The sequence below is a fragment of the Pezoporus wallicus genome, unplaced genomic scaffold (genome assembly GCF_028554395.1).
Source record: "Pezoporus wallicus isolate ANWC-B61680 ecotype Strahan unplaced genomic scaffold, APGP_CSIRO_Pwel_v1 contig_8702, whole genome shotgun sequence".
Taxonomy (NCBI): Eukaryota; Metazoa; Chordata; class Aves; order Psittaciformes; family Psittacidae; genus Pezoporus; species Pezoporus wallicus.
Genome location: NW_026636754.1, coordinates 1,660,506 through 1,680,682, shown reverse-complemented (window position 1 = coordinate 1,680,682; position 20,177 = coordinate 1,660,506). Strand labels below are relative to the sequence as shown.

At 42.0% G+C, this 20,177-nt stretch overlaps 1 protein-coding gene and 1 long non-coding RNA gene across 3 annotated transcripts in view; both read left to right on the top strand.

The window, feature by feature from the left end:
- The window catches only part of LOC130595062 (uncharacterized), a 73,337-nt gene that overhangs the window by 36,899 nt on the left and 16,261 nt on the right, over nucleotides 1-20,177 (top strand). The gene's annotated exons all lie outside the window — the stretch shown is intronic.
- On the top strand, nucleotides 601-20,061 carry NARF (nuclear prelamin A recognition factor). 2 transcript variants are annotated; one of them, XM_057401403.1, is made up of 12 exons: nucleotides 601-667; nucleotides 1,106-1,188; nucleotides 1,608-1,688; nucleotides 2,659-2,802; nucleotides 4,587-4,719; nucleotides 5,967-6,101; nucleotides 10,952-11,070; nucleotides 12,138-12,267; nucleotides 12,939-13,011; nucleotides 15,579-15,716; nucleotides 16,307-16,464; nucleotides 17,034-20,061. In XM_057401403.1, exons 2-12 carry the CDS (start codon nucleotides 1,162-1,164, stop codon nucleotides 17,273-17,275), a joined length of 1,380 nt encoding a protein of 459 aa, XP_057257386.1. In that variant the 5' UTR covers nucleotides 601-667; nucleotides 1,106-1,161; the 3' UTR covers nucleotides 17,276-20,061. The 2 variants fall into 2 exon arrangements, with proteins under 2 accessions (XP_057257386.1, XP_057257387.1); XM_057401404.1 differs by lacking the exons at nucleotides 601-667; nucleotides 15,579-15,716.

Sequence of the window (20,177 nt, the reverse complement as noted above, 5' to 3'; positions counted from 1 at the left end):
AACGATGCTGTATGTTAGGAGGTGCGATTCCTGCCTGCGAACGGCATCGCTAAGCCTTGTGTTTTGTCACAGGAGACGATAGCGTAACGGTTAAACCAACCGGTAATGAAGTTGTTTAGAAACGTCCGTAGCGTTGTTTCATTTTAAAAGAACTGAGGGAAAACAAAAACGGGGGGGGGGGGGGACACAACAACCCATTTCTGTAACCGCAGAATTACGTTTATAAAAATACAGAGGGATGTTTTAAGAACACGCGAAGCGGCTCCAGCGCCGCAGCACTGCTCCGGGGACGGTGTCCGGAGGGCAGCGGCTACGCTGGGGGCCGCCGTGCGCCCACAGCAGCGCAGTGCGGGGCAGCGGCCGCGGGGTGCGGTGCCCGGCGGGTCACAGGCGCGCTCCCGCTTTGCTGCCCGGGTGGGACTGAGCGGCCCCGGGGGGCTCCCGGCTGGGCAGAGGTTGTATCGCGGACGCGCGGCGGCGCGCTACCGGCGGCGGCTACGTGCCGCTGCTCAGGTCCACAATGAGCCCCGCCGCGTGGGGGGGCGGGGAGGCGGCGGGCCCAGCCGGGAACCTGCCGGCGACAAGGCGGAGGGCGAGGCGGTGCCGGCCCCGCCCGCCGCTGCGGCCAGCCTCCGCCCGCCGGGGACGCGACCGACGCGGCGGCGAGGTACGGTGTGAGGGTCCGCGGCCTTGCACCCCTCCTCCGTGGGGGGTTTTAGGGGCTTGGGCTCTTGGGTTCCCTCTCCCCCCCCGTGGAGCTGATGAGCTGTCCTTCCGTGTCGGCGGCGCGGGTTTTGCCCTGCGTGTGTTCCAGGAGGGCTGCGGGCAGCGCTCGGTGCCCTCTGGCACCACGTAACGGGCTGGGGCAGCGGGGGGGGACGGCACCGCGGCGCTCGGGGCTTAATGACGGGTCAGGAAATTGCGGAGCACGTGAGGGGCGCGGCGGGGCCGCCCCGGGGGCTGCATTGGCTGCGGACGCAGGGCCCGCCCGGCGGGGGCGATACGGGGCAGGAGGCGGGCACGGCAACAAAGGGCGGTGGGGACGGGCGGGCGCTGGCGGTGCTCGGGGCTCACCGGCCTGTCCCGCTCTGCTCCTGTCCTGCAGCCCCGGCGGCGAGGACCGCTCGGCAGCCGCGGCACGACCGGGGGGCGCCGGCGCAAATGAAGTGCGAGAACTGCACCAAAAAGGTGAGCGCGGCGGGGGCTGTCGTGTTCTCCCTTGTCCCTCGAGGCTGTGGTAGTTGGCTGTCAGCTCCAAGGTCACCGGCCCCTCCGGCGCGTAGCCCCGAGCCCCTTCCCTCGTCCGCGGCTCGGAGGAGCGCGTAGTGCGGCGGGAGGCACGGGTCAGCTAGTGCCGTGCTCGGCTTAAGCCCCCTTGGGACTAAAAACCTTGTAAATACGGTGGAGACAGTGAATTCCGAGCTCTTTCCCCTGTAGCAAATGCACTTTGGTGACAAGGCGTTGCGTATAAAGGGGTAGGTTTAACGTGATGAAAAACTACGAATGAACTAGGTCAGTTTTTAAGGATACATGCAGTTCAGCAAAGATGTTCTGACTGAGTGGTGAACGTATTTTGCATAATACAGGGATTTTATGTTTTGTTTCAGGAATGCAGTAAAAAGCAGAAAAATGATGATACACAGAGTACATCTGTTGATGCACTGAGTTCAAGTGATGGTTTTGAAGAGGTAATGGTCCTTCTGAAAATCATAATAGACTTCTGTTTGTGTTCCTTTTTTGTTATGTGCCTCAAATGAGATTGTAAGTAGAGAACTTTCAAGTACTAAGTATAACATGACTCAAGAACCAGTTGTAAGCAATTATGGGCACTTCTAGACCTCTCATAACATGAGAATCAAGAATCCTTAGGAAAGGTGACATACAAACCCCTTTACTATGCAAACACAAACTCACATCAAGTCTTCAAGGCAGAGACAGAGCTTGCAAGGCGAAAAGAGGAGTTTTGTAGTACAGATGCACAAAATGTTTCCTTAGTCTTTACATTAGACAGACTTAGGTCACCTCCTGTTCTTCACCATAGAACTGTGTCCCTGGGAGCAGTTTCTTCATAGGGGGATTAGTTATGTTGTAATTAAAAGCTGACTGGTTATGTTGCTCCTCTACCTAAGAACTGCTTCTCAGAGATGACATGTCAATGTATCGTAGCCAGAAGTATGAAACTCCTGCTCTTACAGTATGTGTTCAGTGTAGTTGTAGGGCTGCATTCTGATTGTTTTGCCTCGTGGTAAAGAGCCAAAGCCCTGTTGCTGTTAGGGAGACACCTGGCTGTTAAAGGTGTTTAATAGGACAAGTAAAAGTTTTCTCAGTTGCTTGGGAAGTTGATTTGGAAGCTGACAGCTTTGAAATGTAATGCAAATCGAGTTACTAGAACACAGAGCAGGGGCCTAAATTTAGATCTGTGTTTACACTTAAACGTTTTTCAGTTTTGATGTAATAACAGGAGCAGATCCATGAGGAAGGATAGGACAAATAACTTTGATTTCTTCTAAATAATCTTGGTTGTTATGCAGGTGTCATGGATTGTCTTGTTTGAAAGCAATGACAGCACGTTTGCCCTTCAGCTGGGTCATTGCAGAGATCTTGAAAATTGGTTGATCCCTGTTAAATACTTGTTTCCTTTTTTTTTTTTGTCCCCAGAAAAATGAGTTTCCTACATTGGCTAATGCTAAAATACTCCTTAGTGACTGCCTAGCATGTGACAGTTGTATGACATCGGAGGAAGGAGCCAGAGTTTTCCAGCAGAATCAGAAGGAGCTCTTTCGTATTCTTAACCTTAATAAGGTAAAGTGACACAAACACTAACATGCTGCTTCCCGTGAGGAGGTGGCAATTACAGAATGACTAAGCAGCTTGCTTTCCCAAGGCACAGAATGTGAACATTTGCAGGATAGGCTTTTTGCAGGGAGGAAGTGAAAACTGCAGGCAAGATGATTATGGAAGTGCTTAAAATAATTTTGCACTAGAGATGCAAGATCACAGCACTTAACCTAAGTCACAGAGTCCCAGCCTGCTTTGGGTTGGAAGGGACCTTAAAGCTCATCCAGTTCCAACCCCTGCCATGGGCAGGGACACCTTCCACTAGAGCAGGTAGCTCCAAGGCATATGGGAAAGCTGCAGCACCTGCAGTAGTAAAGTTTTTGGAAAGCAGCTACCTCATTGCTGTAATAATAAATTAGCCTGTGGCTCAGTGGGTATAAATACTCATACCTTCATCACTGGGACTGCTCTGGGTAGTTATCAAGCTGTGTTACTGCAAGTAGAATTGGTTTTAGTATATATGCAAGTGGAACATATTTGGAACAGAAGTTCTTGTCCATATTCTCAGCAAACTCACACAAATATTCTGTTGCTCTCTTATTTTCTGCTGAGTTCTGGATTTCCTGGAAGCTGGTTGCTATGTATGGTGCTCAGATGTTTAGATCTTAATACTGAATTATTTTAGTTGTGCTCCAGGCTTCTTTATTCTTACTTAGTAAGCAAAAGCTACCAGAATTGATGATTTTTCTTAATCTGGACAAAAGTGTTAGAAATAAAAGGATTCCTTACATAGGGATTCAAGTTTCTCACAACTAGTTTAACTCTCGATGCAGTATGATAATTGCCATACATGATCTTCTCGTGTAAGAAGGGGAAGAAAATGGGGAAGAAAACAAATCTTTCGGGTTACATGGATGAAGGCCTGAAGTCTAGAGGCAGCCAGGTGCCTTCATCTGAACTTCAGGGGTCCAGAAGAGGACAGTGAGCAAGGAAAAGGCTTTCTGGGCAGTCACAAGCTCTACTTGAAGGGTCATTTCAGAGCATTTAGGGTGTGTATGTACAGACTATGGTCTGTAACCTTTTTAGGGTGAGATTTGTCTGTGGCATAGTTCTAGTTTGTTTTCCAAGGTTTTCACTGATGTGGAAAACATCCCAACTAAAAGATTAGTCTTCAAGTAAATGTCACAGTCATCAGAGCTGTACAATGGCGCACCTATTGTCAGAGGGTTCTTCAGAGCCTACAGGCACTGTTTTGTTGAAGGTCCTGCCTTGCCAGTTTCCCTCAACAGCTTCAGTGATGGAGACACAGGAACTTTAACAAAGGATCAGGTCTGTAATTTGCTGGGTTGGATTTGTATCTCCAGATGCCCATGCTCCTGTCAACATCAGTTATTCTAGCTGTTAATGTCTAAACATAGAGGGGTTTTTTTGTCTTTGCCGGAAGATTTCATGTCACTAGAATGTCATAGGTGCTGAATGTCTCTTAACTTTCCTTATGCCATTAGGAGACGAAGCCCAGAATTGACTGGGGGGGGGTTGTGTGTGTGAATTTCCCCAAGTTATATGAAAGAAACATCTACCCATGGTCACAGATGAACACTGACAGGATCTGAGGAGCTGCCAGGAACTGACAGGATCAGAGGAACTGGCTTGCCCTCAGGAGCCTTGATAGTTATTTCAGAGGTTTTGATGATACAGCTCACTTGAAGCATAAGATGCTGAGGAAAAACAACAGGAAAAGGGAGGAAAAGTTGGGAGCCATACCCTGTTGTAATCACAAACCTTGTTTTCTTTGTTTTATTTACTAGAAATGTGATACCTCAAAACACAAAGTGTTGGCAGTGTCTATATGCCCTCAGTCATTGCCTTATTTTGCTGCTAAGTTCAATCTCTCTGTGAATGATGCAGCCAAGAGACTCTGTGGTTTCCTCAAAAGTCTCGGTAAGTTTGGGTTTATGATGGTGGAGCAGAAAGGGGAGATGACCAGGGTTTTGCTTCCTCAGCAGAACTGCTTCTTACACAGTCAGAAAGTGCTGTTTCACAATCTAGAGTTTGAAATACACACTCTGTGATAGTAATGACAGTGCACAGCGTGACGTAACACCGGTTTCAGAAGCAGATTTACCTTGTTGATAGGAAAGGTCACAGAATAGAAGGACATGATAGAGCTGTCTTTGAAATCTTCACTACCAAGAAGTTGGGGATGGGTTGGTCATGAGCTTCAGTAAGATTTCCCCTTATTTTGTAACTTGAGGGAGGAGGGAATTCTTATCCTAAATGCCTTCCAGTCCTTTTGACACATTATATCTGTAGAAGAGTCTCAGTTCCTTTCCAGTAATTTGAAATTACATACAAGAACTATTGTACCTGCCTGTTCTATGTTAAAGCTATGCTTCCTTTGCTCTTTACATACAAAGCTTTATTTAAAAAGCCCCAAAATCTTGCATATAGGTTTGTGGGGTTTTTAATGTAGTTGAGGGAGGAAGGAAAAGGATAGCAGTAAAACTATAAACTGCTTCCTCATATATATATAAATTTTTCATAGTTCTCATGCATCTGTACCCAGTATATTTTTCTTCATTTAGAGGGAATGCAGAGTCCTGGTGGGCCCCATTTTTCTTAAGGGCATTGATTATCTGTGCTCACTTGCTGCTGGGCTATGCTCAGTGTTACATAGGCATGTGGGAAGGGTATTGCTAAACAAGCAGACAGAAGGGCTCTGCAGTGGTGGTGATATGCTCCTGTTCCTTTGCAGGCAACTCCAGCAATGGGAGGTACGCCTCATAAGTGGATACATTTTTGTGGATAATGATAACAAGACTTCAGTGTGTCTTGTAAAGAGTGCTCCTTTTCAGGAGTCGCTGCATATAGCCCAGGAGTGGCAAAATCCCATTCAATTGAACAAAAAGCAAGTATATGTTGAAAGGCAGGCTTCTCCTAAGGAAGCAGACCACCATTTGGCATGTTCCTAGTCAGCAAGTTGGTGGTCCTTTTAAATTCATGACATAGAAGCCATGCATTGAAAAGCTATTTCTCTTTTAGACATTACTACTTGTGAAAGTTTGAAGAGGGAAAAGACTATACGCAGTGATTCTCCAAGATTTTCTGTAGATCTGGTGCTTGAAAAGAAGCCTGTGAGATGGAAAACACTCTAGTAATTCACTTTTCCTTCCTGCTTTTCTTCGTAGGGGTGCATTATGTATTTGACACCACTATAGCTGCCGATTTCAGTCTCCTGGAGAGCCAGAGGGAGTTTGTGCAGCGATATCAACGGAGGAACCAAGAGGAGCATGCCTTACCAATGTTTGCCTCTGCTTGCCCTGGTGAGAACTGGTTTCTCTGACCTTCCTGTGCTTCAGCCTAGTCTCATGGCAACTACCAAGGGCCTAAGAGAAGTCATTTGGGAGCTTTATCTAAATTACATCATTTTGGCTTTGCTGTTCAGTTACAGCAAATACCACACTCTACTTATTATGGGTAGTGCTGATCATCTGTAATGCATTTCAGTGCATTGCTAGAGGGGCCTGTTTTGGGGGGCTGTTGGGAGAACAGAGTTAGTTTCCAATGAGCTTTCTTATATGTTAGTTATCATAAATGTAAACCATGCAAAGAACAGGTGGGATCTGGTGCTGGATAAGGCATGTGCCCATTCAGTGTAGGCACTTACACAGTCAGATACAAAGGTTGCAACAAACTCTCTGTCTGCATCTTACAGTCATCTTCTGCGGGAGCTCTGTAAAAGGTGAGGAGTGTAAATTCTATTGTTGCTCTTCAAAAAAACACCAAATCCCCAACCCTGCTGTAGTCCACAGCCTCTGATAATGCAATGAACCTGAACTATGGATTTTTCTATGCTAGTATTTATATGTGGTATTTATTAGTCAGTTGTATTTCTTACCACTTCTGTAGAAGAAGCATGTATTACATGTGAATCTCTGGGTAATGAAACTGAGGTGCAGAAGCACTGAGGTTTTTAGTGCTTTGTGTAAGACCTTAGGAGAAATTAATCAGAACTGGAGCTGAGGAGTTGGTGGCTGCTGCTGTTGCTTTCAGGCCAGGGTTGAACAGGGCATTTCCTTACAGAAAAGAATCTTTAAGGAAATTTGTGAGCTGCTATACTTAAACCACAACCTCTGTTCTCTCAGGCAAAGTTTTGAACTTGCTGCTTAAGCCTAGGGGAATGTAGCACGTGACTTTACTGACTGTGAGATGATTATGTGTAATACTGCCAAAATAATTCCCACTTGAAACATCACAGACCTGGCTCAATAAATGTCTCACTCCTGAGAATTTTGCACCTGAAATGTAGTTGTTATAAAAGGAACCTGTATTTATTACAACTGAAAAGATGTGGAACATTGAGGCACTGTTTACTTTTCCATTTTTCATCTTTTTTTACATCGTTTTACATTTTCCATCATTTCAATTTGAGTCACTTTCCTAAAGAAGTATCAAAAAGAGAGGTAAAAGTAACATCTTTGCCTACCCCCCAACTCCACATTAAGGTTCATGGTGTTGCTTTTCAAAAGGCAAATAAAAATACAAAAATACTTCTTTCTACCTTTCATAGAATCATAGAATGGTTTGGGGTTCAAAGGGACTTTCAAGACCATATGGTTGCAGTACAAATTGCCCAGAGAACAGCTTTGAAATAACCTAAGTGGGTTGCATTCTTTAAAGCAGTGTCAGGGTGACCAGAGAGTAAGAGCCACCTTTGGTGATACCCAGAATCTGCTGTTGTCACTGTTTTAAAGTTTAAATACTGCTATTTGAATCATACTTGTACTTTTCCCCTCCCCCCCTCTGCTACTGTTATCTTAGTGTTACCTCCTATCTTCAGAAGCAGACATACTGTGTTGGGTTTTCATGCAAAAGCTGTGAAGTTGAACCAGCCCCAGTTACTTAGCTTTCTCTTGTACATGTTTCATTAAAAATTCAGAACCTCAGGATTTCTTTTAGAACTTCTGAGCTAATCTTTATTTTCTTCATCTAGAAACTCAGCTCAGAGGATCTGCTGCTTTTATTGGAAATATTCTGAAGTAGTGGAGCACTTCTCTTGTCTCTTCTACAAAGGCTTGTTTCTGTTTGCAGTGCTAGTTCTGGTGTTGGCTATCTGCTCTGCTGTAGGTGTTAGCAGAAGCACAGGTTCTTTCTATTTGTGGAAAACTGAACCAAAATAACACTGTGAACCCAGTCTAAAAGCATATGGTGTTTCATTCCCATTGACAGCAATTAGAGGGAAAAACCCACCCCATGATCAGTCATCTTTAAGCTTGTTCACTGCGTTCCCTGACTTTAATTGTCTGGGTGCATTTGCTGTTCCTCATTCTCCTTCCTTTCTCTACCCCCAGATCACGTAAATTTGTTCCAGAAATGATGTCTACTGGGTGTGTTTATCACAAAATGTTTTTTATATAGTTGTGTAGATAGAAGGTCAATGTGAACTCAAGTGTAACTACTTTACTCTTACTTGTCTTCGGGTGAAGCTTTTCACAGAAATATCATCCTCTGCAGGAGTGGTCTGTCATGTAAAATCTACTGTGAACGAAAGAGCATAGCTGTATAGTCCCAGAGCCTGATAAAAGGGCTTTTTATCTCTGCTTATTTGTTTGCCTCCTCCTCCTGCTCTCAAAGTGAGCTATTGGGGCAGGGGGAGAGTCCTGTTGAAAGTATAGTGTAGCTACTGATTGTATATGTAATATTCCAGAAGTTATCTTCCTTAACTTACTGAATAGGTAAGCAAGATGAAGCACTTGCTCTGTGAACCAGCCAGCATTCTTAATGCATTGCCAACCTCTGAACCGTAGAACAGGTTAACAGAGCAGGCTTACAGCAGAATTAGGAAGAGTAACTGTTGAGGATTCACATGCTTTTGTCCCAGTCAATGAAACAAATTTCCTTTTACAGGACCAATGTTTTACAGCAAAAGTAGGCTTAGTTTTTCTGCACTTCATACTGATGAATGGATATTTATAGTGTGCATCTGTGATCTGCTCATGATAAACCACTAAAAATAGTGTCTTCTGAAGTGCATCACAGTACATAAGAATTTATAGTGATTTGTAGAGGTTTTTTTGTTCTTTGATGCTAACACTAACAAATGGCTGAGAATCTGAATGAGTTTCTGAAGGGTATAGGTCTGTATGGGTACAGAGGTACATTGATAAAAGAACTGGGTATCTTTGGCTTCCTGTAACTATGGCTCTGGAATTCAGCCTGGTTCATGAGTAGGCAGAAACAGTGTGTATGTGAAGTGCTGATAAATGCCTTATGCTCTCATTCACCGCGGCTGCTTGTATAACGACACTGTGACTAATGGTCACTGTGGAGCCAGAACTACAAAGCAGTTGTTCCATCTGTTGCAAGGAAAGAAGCAATTTAAGATTTAAAAAATGGCTTTGGACAACACTTGCCAGAAGTCTGCTGGGAATTACAAAGATGTCCGTATAGTTCATGACTACAATACCTAAACCATCCCAGTTAAAACCAGCCTCAGAGCAGGAGTGCTGTGGTAGTTAATGGTGATCATAGTTGCCATACAAGGAAGGACCTTCCAGGAATGCTACTGAAGTGCAAGGCAGATTTTTTAAAAAAACTTACTTTTGGTTTCATTTTGTTTGAAGCTGATTTTGCTCTCTTTTGACAGCACTTGAGACTAAAGCCATTTAAGAAATAGAATATACATGTCATGCAGTATGTGCTAATACGGCCTTTGTACCAAGCGCCAAGAAATTAAGTCCTTTGTTGCGAGTAGTATCTTGGACTTAAAGTCCCAGTTGAAGTTGGACATTAAGCAGACTTCCTGTCAGAGTCTAGCAATTCAGCACAGTCATGATTTGTAAGTCTATAGTCCCTCGCTTTTTCTACAACAGAAATGAATGGTTGTTGAAGATACGTCTTTGAGATTTCACATGGAGGTCAGTATCTGTTCATCTTGAAGTCTGTACCTTAACAAGAATTGGCAATATCTAAACGCTGGAGGATCCTTATGTTTCCCTAATACAAGTTTCTCATTTTCATCAGTAAAACTTTATTACACTTGGAAAATAACTACTCTCCTTTAGAGAGACAAACCATCTGGATACCAGTTTTGTGCTGCTGTTGGTCTTTGTGTCAGTGTTCTGAGCTAAATGTTACTGAGCGCTTATACGTATGTGTTAATTTCAAACTTAAGAATTAACCTACAGGTTTTACCTTTCCTGGCAGCATGCACTTCACAGAACTTCTTCTCTTTTATGTAAGCACTAGTTTGTCTGAAGATGAAAGACTTTAAGTGTGATATTTTTCAGTGTCAGCGTCAAAAGCAGCACGTGTCCCTACAAGGCTGGGCCTGACACTTCTGCACAGTTCAGGTGTTTGATTGTCAGACTGAGCTGTTGTTGCCAGTAAGAGTTACAGTGCCTTAGATAGAATTGCATACCCTAAATAAGTATCTTCATTTGCTCATTTGTTGGTTCCTGTCCTGGGAGATGGGGAATAATAGAACTTCTCTGCATATTGGGGGTGGTGTGAATGAATATACATAGCTTGTCATAGCCTGCATGCTGAAGGACTAGGGTGAAACGGAGGGGGAACTCTTGAGTAACTAAGAATGTTTAATACAGAGAGATTTCAGTGTGTCATTGAGTGTGTGGGTGTTTCAGAAGGTGTGGCTACTCTAACAATAGTAAAAGAAGCCTTTTTTTTCCAGCCATAATCCATCTGCATGTTATGATAATGCTTTCATGTGACTGCTGCTCTAGAGGAGGCAGGCTGGGTGCATGGGTATTAAATCTCAGGAAACAGAAGGTTTACAGTTAAGCTGCTGAACGGTGTACATTTGTTGTATCTCGTGATCCAAGGCCTGAGGTCTAGAGGGCTAACCTGCGCTTTGTTAGCTGGAGTACAGTTCTTTCTTCTTTGTTAAATGTATGCATTAGGAAGGGTGTAATAGGTCATGAAGTTCAGTGGCTTTTAGGTCTAGAATTCACACAGTGAATTCTTGATAGCCAACTGTAAAGCATTATTAACAGAGCCTTGAGGTTTCCTGCAGTTCCCAAGGTGGAGCTTCCAGCCTACACAGCTATGTCTCGCCTACTGTGAAGGTGTCTTCATTTTTAAGAGCTGTTCTATGACTGCTACCACTTTGCCACGCTTGTGCGTCACTTCTAACTGTGAGTCTCTGTTGTTCAAGGTTGGATCCGGTATGCTGAAAGGGTACTAACCAATCTTGTGACCTCTCACATTTGCACTGCAAAGTCTCCACAGCAGATCATGGGGTCCCTGGTGAAGGGTTACTTTGCCAGGCAGCAGGTAAGTAATTCTGATTAATTTTTACCACATTACTCTTCTAAAAAGAAGGCCTAGTGAGGTTTAATGCCTAATATAGATCTCACAGAATCACAGAGTGGTTTGGGTTGGAAAGGACCGTAAGATTATCTAGTGCCAACCCCCTGCCACAGACAGGGACATCTCCCTCTAGACCAGGTTGCTCAAGGCCATGTCCAGCCTGGCCTTGAACACTGCCAGGGATGGAAATTCACAATTTCCTTGGGCAGCCTGTTCAGTGCCGCACCACTCTCGCAGTAATGGTGTTATAAAGTTATAAAGTATCTTCCTGAATAGTTTGCCCTTTACTTGAAGAATAAATGGTGCTCTGCTGCTATACCAGTGCCTGTGATAATAAGAATGTACACGGAACTTCATTTTGTGTAATGCAGTGTGAACTAGCAGCAATCCTCAAGCTCCCAGTGCAACATGGATTTAGATACTTAGAGATAAAATTAAATCCAGGGTAGCTAAAGAGATTCTTGTTCAGTATTGCCTTTGTAGTTCTATAGCACAGCCAAAACAGGAGTGAAAGACAATAATGCAGAAATTACCCTGTTGCCTGGGATCAATAAAAGCATTCTATCCCAGCAACTACCCTTGTTATCCTCATTTTCTGTATTGGAAAAAAGTTGCTGTCCTTTTTATGTGTCCTGTTTGACTCCACATTATATAGGAAAGTACTGCTACCTCCCCACAGAGAGAAGTATTGATGGGCTTGTTGTGGATGAGAGTGAATGGCAGGTAGAAACAGAATTCTGAAGTCCTGACTTGCATTCACTCGCTAAGGCACTCAAAAGCTGCAGAAAATGTGGCCTGAGGAATAAGTAAAAGTTTCAGCCAGAAGACTGACTTTGGCTGCTTCTTGCTGTGCTTTGTGCCTTCTGGCAAATCGCTTCAACTGTGTGCAGCAGTCTTTACATTTAATTGCTTGGGATTGATCACTAGTGTTACCTGCAGAGAGCTTATGCTGGTATTTTTGTCCCTGTCCTTCTTCAAAAGCTGCTTTTCTCTTCATGAAGATCACATGTGCTCTCTTCTGTGTTCCACAGAACTTGTCTCCTGATAAAATTTTCCATGTAATTGTGGCGCCCTGTTATGACAAAAAACTGGAAGCCTTGAGGGAAGATTTCTACACTGCCTTGTATAATTCACAAGAAGTTGATTGTGTCCTGACATCAGGTTAAAACTTCTTTGAACTTACTATTTATAAAGATACAAATGAATCACCACTGTTAGAATAGCCGCTTTAATTGTAAGGTTGGCTGGTTTTCTGCTGTGAAAATAAGCATGTGTTTTTGTGGTACTGGTAGTACAGGTATTGCATAGGGAAGACAAAGTGAAAAAATGCTGTCCTTCTAAGTTGGTATTCAACTGAAAACAAGATTCAGGTATTTGGTTTTGTCAGCCTCGTGAGAAGGTTAAGAGTTATGCAAATCCATATTTAAAACCATTGTCTTGCTTGTTTGTAGTTACTATTTAATCTCTACTGAGGCTATTCTTAACATTCCAAGTGCACAGCATCAGTGGCTTTTGATGTGGCTCTTGTCTTTGGGCTTCATGTCCAAACTACATACCCATTTTTTCCTCCTACAGTGAAGAAACATCTTCCAAACTTCACCTAACAGGCTCAAGTATAGCTTTATGCAAAGTTTGGAGCAAGCTGAAGGCCTTTTTTATTCAGGGCTGGAAGTGTGAGGCTTCTTAATTACTAGAGAGAACTGACTCTAGTAAGAATTGCAGAAGATGACTATAAGCACATATAAATGTTAGGATACTGATGTCTTAAACAGAGGCATAGCATGTGCGTTTTGCTTTATCTTGAAAGTAAAATGTGGTATGTTTCCCTACAGGTGAAATTGTCCAAATAATGGAACAGAAAAATGTGTCTATGAAAGATGTGACTGAAGTATCTGTAGATACTTTGTAAGTAGTTCTGTAATGGGTTGATTCCTTATTCTGGTGACAGATAGCACCACTTTTGAGCATATTCAACATAAATGTAAAACTACTCAAAAGAATACTTTTTTAAAGAAAAAAAGGCCTGCATCAAAACCTGAGTGTACTAAAGCCTCATCCTTTATATAGTGACCAAAAAGCTCCAAAGTATTCTTACATATTCATTGCTATATATAAAATTAATATGGAACAGAGAATATAGAACTGTGTATACTGGGTAAATACAGAGCAGTTAATTCGAGGTTATGACCCCTATCTAGTGACTCCTTTAAAATTTGTGATTTTTGAAGACTTGGGTAGTTCCTTATTTCTGTTTTGATGCAGTAATATTATACTGGACTGTATCAAGTTCCCAGCTTGCTCCTAAATGTTACTGGGGGTGCTGACCTCATTCAGTGCTCTCCTGGGCTTGAGCTTGTGTAGAGCTGGGCAGTCTTGCCTGCCCTCTCCAACTGCTGGGCCTCACACAAAGATGCTGGGATGCAGCCATGGGGCTGACCATCTGTTCTGTGTTTTCCCTCTCATTCAGAGCAGCATCTTGACAGTAAATTTCCACTTTCCCTGATACGTTCATGTAGAATTGATTCCTTTCAGGAAATGATTATTTTTTTTTTTACTGAAGACAGCAGATTTTCAAGATTAGATAAAATTGAGACGTGCTTTAGATGAAAGTCACACAAAGCCCTGAAGAGATTCTGTTTACTTCATGACTGACTCACCACAAAGCAGCTTGCATGTTTTAATTCTCAGGCTTAGTTACAAAGGCTGGTCTCGCTACTCGCTGATCTTTGTTCAAGTGTGACAGATGTTACTTGGTATCTTTCCAAGGTGATGGTAGTGGAGCAGTCAACATGATTTCTTGCACAAAATAGCCCTGGAAATGTAAAAAAACAAATATCCTTTTCACTTTGCCTTGCTTGGAGCTGATCTGGACTGGAGAAGTTTAAGTGGTACTGTGGTAACATTTTCAGAGCTGTGTTTGTAGTGTAGCTCCTATGATCACTTCTACCAGAGACTGCTACATAGAATTACATAAATAAAGTTCTTACAGACATAATTACATAGAGATAGTAATTTATTTCTAAATCAGCCTGTCCAATGAAAGAACAAGCTCTCATTCAGAATACACCTGTTTTATTGGATCAGTTCCTGTTGGAAAGTAATGTTAATTTTTAGAAGGATAATCTGGTAATACTGGTTGATGCTGTGAGACCTGATGATGTGAATATTTGCTCTTCTGGGGTCTTAAAAGTCGATTGTGCAGAGAAAATTATATAACTTGAACTCCTTCTCTTAAGACAAGTCCCAGCACAGTAGCAATTTGTGGTAAGGTGTTTGGTATTAAAAAGTAGCATGAACTAAGTAACTCGAGTTTGAGTTCTCAACTCACTTTTGTAGTTAGAGAATGCGAGCAAATAACAGTTGGCTAAAATTAGGAGACGTGTCACGAAACAAAATCACTCAAGGTTATTAAACAGAAGTTGCAGTAGATGCAGTGGCATGGCATAGGGGGGACAGACTGCATTTTACACTGCATTTGTAAACTTCGGCTCATTAGTGATTAAAATAGTTCCCCATCATTACTAAAACTTCCGCATTTTCTGTGAGGTGTTTGCTGGGGTAATTTTCCCTTTGGTTTTGTGGTTAATGCTGTACTCAGAGTGCTGCTCAGGCACTGGCTAGTGGTGTGGGCCAGGAAAGGTCATGTCTGGATGTTCTGGGAAGAAGGTAATTATATCTAGAGAGGCTCTTACATGTAAGAGCAAAGGACATAATCTGTTTGCTAAGATGAAGACGAATATCCATTCCTGAAACAGGCATTGCCACACACCCCTATTGATTTCTCCCTTGTGAGCCTTCAGAGCAGCAGCCTTTGGCCACCACCAGCACACATACCAGTGCAGTTTGTAATCCAGCCACTTGAGCTCACCAGTGCTGGATTAAACAGAGGAAGAAGTGGACCTCCAGGTGGATAGTATGCCCACTGGATATGATCTCACCAAATTTCTTTCCTGAACCATAGTGTAGCGCTGGCCATAAAGGTACAGTCTTCTCACCTGGTTATAACTGTACTGATTAGTACACTATGCATAGATAATAGATGCGTAACACTATGACAAGCAGCTCCTGGAGCAGGAGGATTGTGAACAAAGGCTGGTAACTTCTGAAGTACTTTTATATTTTCACAAGCTAAAAATGATTTAGTTTCTTTCCCCAGAAATGTTTCCTGAGCAGTGAATGGCTGTCAGTTACCAAGTCTTTAGAGTGTGTCAAATGTGCATTCTTATAAACTACTGTTTGAGGTTTGTGAACATGAAGTCCTGCAGCCCTTTATTAGGTTTTTTTTTCATCATATTACTGCTGTCCTGAATAGTTGTTTGTTTTTTTAAGCTGTAATAAATAAAAATGTTAATATGTTCTCATTGCTGTACAACTCATTGGTGAGGGAGACAGAGAAAGGGGAAAACGTATTACTTTGTTGAAGTGAAAGAATGACATTTTGGAGCTGATCTTTCTTTCTGTTGTTTTCTAAGGTTTGATGACATGAAGGAGGGAGATGTAGTAAGGCATGATGGGAAGAGATCTGATGGTTACCTGGAGCACATTTTTAAATATGCTGCAAAGGAGCTTTTTGGCATGGAGGTCAAGGAAATCACCTACAAAGCATTAAAGTAAGATTGAGTTTTGTATTCTTGTTGTGTAGGATGGACTACTAAGAATAGGATAGAATACTTGCAGTTGGAAGGGACCTGCAATGATCATCTAGTTCAGCCTGACCAAGTTAAAGCAAGTTAAGGGCATTGTCCAAATGCTTTCTTGAACACTGCCAGGTTTGGGGGCATTGATTACCTCTCTAGAAAGCCTATTCCAGTGTTTGGCCATTCTCTCTGTAAAGAAATGGTTCCTGATGTCCAGTCTTGAACCTCTCCTGGTTTACTTAGTGCTACTTGAACTGTAACACAGTTTTGCTCATCTGACTCTTTTGCTTACAGGCAGTTACATGTTACCTGTAAATCTGTTGCCATCAAGTAGCTCCTGCTAGCTTTAATTTTATTTAGTTACCTATGCTTAAAAATAAAGTATAATTCTATTCTAAAATTTCAACTCCAACTTCTGCTAATTCAGTTTCTAAACTGGAAGAGTTGACCTTAATCTCACCGTTACACTTGTTCTGCTGTCTCTAGGATATCCAAATACAACAATGTTAGATCATGCTTTTGGTGATACAAGGGTTTAAAATGTTCTCTGTGTATCTTTATAGGAACAAGGACTTCCAAGAAGTTACCCTTGAAAAGGATGGTGAGACAGTGCTGCGTTTCGCAGCAGCTTATGGCTTTAGAAATATCCAAAACATGGTTCTGAAGATGAAAAAAGGAAAGTTTTTATACCATTTTGTAGAAGTCCTTGCCTGCCCGGGAGGTAAGAATAATTATGGATTCACAATTGTTCCACACATGTATCTTGAATCCCTAAAGGGAAGTTATTTTACAGGCAGGCACTTAATCTCTTAATTCTTCTCTTAATAATGTAAAGTGCTGATTATTGAATGAAGGGTCCAGGATACCAATTACATGGGTAGGGTTGGCTCAGAAATTGATGGGGGTTTCTAAAGTGAACCACAATGTTATTTACTCTCTTCTGACCTATAAATGACAGCATGGCTCTTATGATTACTTCAAACCTCAGAGGAAATACTCTGAAATGGTCATTGTCAAGGGCAAGAAAAGACAAGGAAAATAATTAAGATCATAAAACCATGGAAAGGCTGATAAAGATTGTTGATATGGAAACCTCATTTACATTAAGATGATGTTGATATTGGAGTTGCTCCACATAAATACAGATTCTAACAGGATGGGCAGTAGTTTATGTAAAGAGACAACTTTTTTTCCAACAAGCTGGGGAGGGGGGAATCCAGGTTAACAAACTTCCTCTTCATACCAAATCTCCATCAACCTTATGGCTTCTTTTCTTTCCTTTTTGCTAAGGGTGTCTAAATGGAAAAGGCCAGGCACAAACTGAAGATGGAAAACCAGATAAAGCACTGCTGAACCAGATGGAAGAAGTGTATGCTGCAATACCTGTCAGACTTCCAGAAACCAACGTGCATGTACAAAAGATGTACCAGGACTGGCTGGAAGGCATGGACTCTAAAAAGGTCCAGGAGACTTTGCACACCACATATAGTGCAGTCAATCAAACAGCAAGTAGTTTGGATATCAAATGGTAATAAATCCAACTAGTAAAAGATTTGCTTAGGTTAGTTACAAATTCAGCACTGGAAACATTCTATGCAATTGCAGATGCTATGCACCAGCCGAGTGTACGAATGAGACGCTTCCCAATTGTGGATTATTACTTGTGAAGAGCAATTGGTTTTTAAAACCAGAAAGAGCAGTCTCCAAAAGCCCTGGTTCCTGCCATTGCCATTTAATTCTTCCTGTGTATAATCTCATATATATAATGGATTTCTTTATTCAAAAGTGTGACCCTGTAAGGTACTTCGCACTCTCTGCCAGGGGCACAGAGTGTAATTCCTGATGAAGTTACTCCCAGAATTGAAGGGTTCCCTTCACAAAATGGGCTCCCCTGGGAAGGTGAGATTATTCTGCTCGTCTTCCTGGGTATGCAGTTCCTTTCATAATAGAGAAAACAGTCCTGAATTTCAGAATTGCAGTTGTTGTGAAGTAACTTGGAATTTACTTGCCTTGTTAACAACACCTTTACAGGGATAAATGTGTATATGGAGAAGTGGCATGAATTAATGAATGCCCTGTCTCCATAGTTAACAAAAACTGCTCAGTTGCAGACTTGTCACCATTCCTTACCAATGCGATGTTTTTTGTAAGGAACAAAATGCTTCATCTACACTTAACTTGGGGAAACTAATGCTAAATTGTTACAGTGCAATCCTTCATTCAGAATACTTCCAGATAGGTTGGGTGGTACAAAAAGAGAACTTTTCTTTCCTGGTAAGTTTTCTTAGAAACTTGCAGCTAGGAAGAGTGGTGCTGCTTGCTTTGGCAGGCTTTGTTCGAAGAGTGAAACATGCATATGCGCTGTCATGTGAGCACATGCATACTGCAGCTTTGCCAGGTTTGCTGAGCCAGGCTTCCAGCACTTTTTACTCTCTTGTGTTTTGGTACACAGAATACCAGATTGTTCTTCCACTTATCTCCATGTTGACAGACTTCTGTAAAAATAACTTTATGGAGTGCCTCTGAAAAAAGCCACTTAGCCATGCTTGTGAGCTCCTCAAAGTTACTATAAGTCAGCATCATAAATTTTGGTGTGCTTACTTTAGATACGCTGTAGAGGTTTCATTCAACGAAGTGGTATTTGCATGCAAGCTTTTCCTGCAACCTCAGGAGTTGTCAGAGGGTCATTCAAGAATGTAATGGACAAAAAGATACCCTACTGCCACACTTCCTTAGATTTTCCTAGTAGCAATGGATTTGCTCAGGATTTGCTGTTTGAAGCTGGCAAAGTTTCAGCTTTCCTTTTCCAGTCTGAAAGTGGGGATGGGCTTTTTTAATCATTTCAGACAGTTTGAATGAACATTCTTGTAAACTTTGTAATGTCACAACTGCTTGTATGAGTAAGACCTAATACTGCAAAAACCCATGTGTATTTGAAATCCTCATTTAACTTGAACACAGTAGATGGGATAAAGGCATCAGTGAAGTCAGTGCAAGTTCTTGCATTGGCCAAACATCAGACAACATGTTGAGTCAGAAGGAGGGAGCCAGACCTAAGTGCGTTACCCTGATGACAAGAGAGTTCTCTTAATGTGAAGCTGTTGATAGAATTGCAGCTTTCAGTTGGACCACCACCTAAATAACATCTCACTTGGAGGGATGTTTTCTTTCAAGTATAAATGAATTTGATTACTGTGCTACCCAAATGCACACAATGAGATTACACCCATAAATTAGCCTTTGTAAATTGTTCCTTGTAATAATAAAAACATTATGCTTACGTGGTGCAATATCAGAACATCTCCAGAAATCTACCTCTGTACAGGAAGGGAGTCCAGAAATCGTGGAAAGACCTATGTATAGGCAGAACTGTAGTAAATATTGCCTAAATAACGATGGTGGTGTTGCATGAAATTTCTGAACAGATGACAATTTCTGAACAGATTACTTCTAGAAGCAACATCCAGCTCTTTTGGTCTGAATTTCTTTGTTATGATTTCCTCCAAAAACTTAAACAGAATTATCTTGTTAAAAAAAAAAAAAAGAAAAAAGTGGTCTTGTTCTGTTTGTATACGCATATGTTTCTATGTATATATGATGGCATGTTTAAATTATATTGCTTCAGTTCTCTGTATAGTACGCTTATTCTTTTTTATGTGCATATACTGATGGAATGGTGTGAAAAAGTTGTTTGCTGTTCTGATGGAATCTTTACAAAACTACACAAGAGCTGCCTTGCAATTCTGAAAGGATGCCCTTGAACTGATTGTACAACTTGGAAATGTTCCTCTTGTGTAGGTGGTGCTGCCACCTGTGTTCTGCCATTGTGCTTGCCTGGGGCACTGAAGGGCCTTGCTTCTCGTGGTAGTGGGAGTCACTAGGAATGGGCCAGTAGGTGAAATAAATCTGTCTATGATGTGCTGTGCTCTCATAACAAGGGAAACCGGTGGCTAAATCAGTGCATAAAATAAACTTCTTCAGTTTAATCCACCATTTCTTCCATTTACTCAAGTGTTTCAACCTATTGAGACGGTAGCAATGTAAAACTACTAGATGATTTGTCTGCTACAGTATGTGTTTAAAGACAAGACATCTAACTGCAGCTTTTATTGGCTAGGTGGAATGTGTGTATAATAGCTAGTGACTGATAATAGTATTTTATTTGGTCAGCTTTTGTTTTATAAGACTTGGAAGTAAAATTGATTTTAAGTTTTTTAAGAGCTTTTCTTAAAGTGCCAGTTGAAAAGAAAAAGATTTCTCTGTTAACTGTAGTGAATATTCCTCCCTCTACCTTGCTTCACTGAAATTTTAGCATATATCAGAAAACCTTGTTTTGACAATTCGCATACAGTGAAATACTTAAGGTTAAATTCTGGCTTTTAAGTCTACAGTTGGGAAGTTTGTTGTTCTTGACAACATGTGTTTCTAGCCACA

What these genes read in the sequence shown, in the direction of transcription:
- NARF (XM_057401403.1), top strand. Translation starts at nt 1,162, where the DNA reads ATGAAGTGCGAGAACTGCACCAAAAAG. An exon ending in TGGTTTCCTCAAAAGTCTCG is followed by an intron (nt 4,720 to 5,966) that starts GTAAGTTTGGGT and finishes TTTTCTTCGTAG; the next exon opens with GGGTGCATTATGTATTTGAC. An exon ending in GAAGTATCTGTAGATACTTT is followed by an intron (nt 13,012 to 15,578) that starts GTAAGTAGTTCT and finishes TTGTTTTCTAAG; the next exon opens with GTTTGATGACATGAAGGAGG.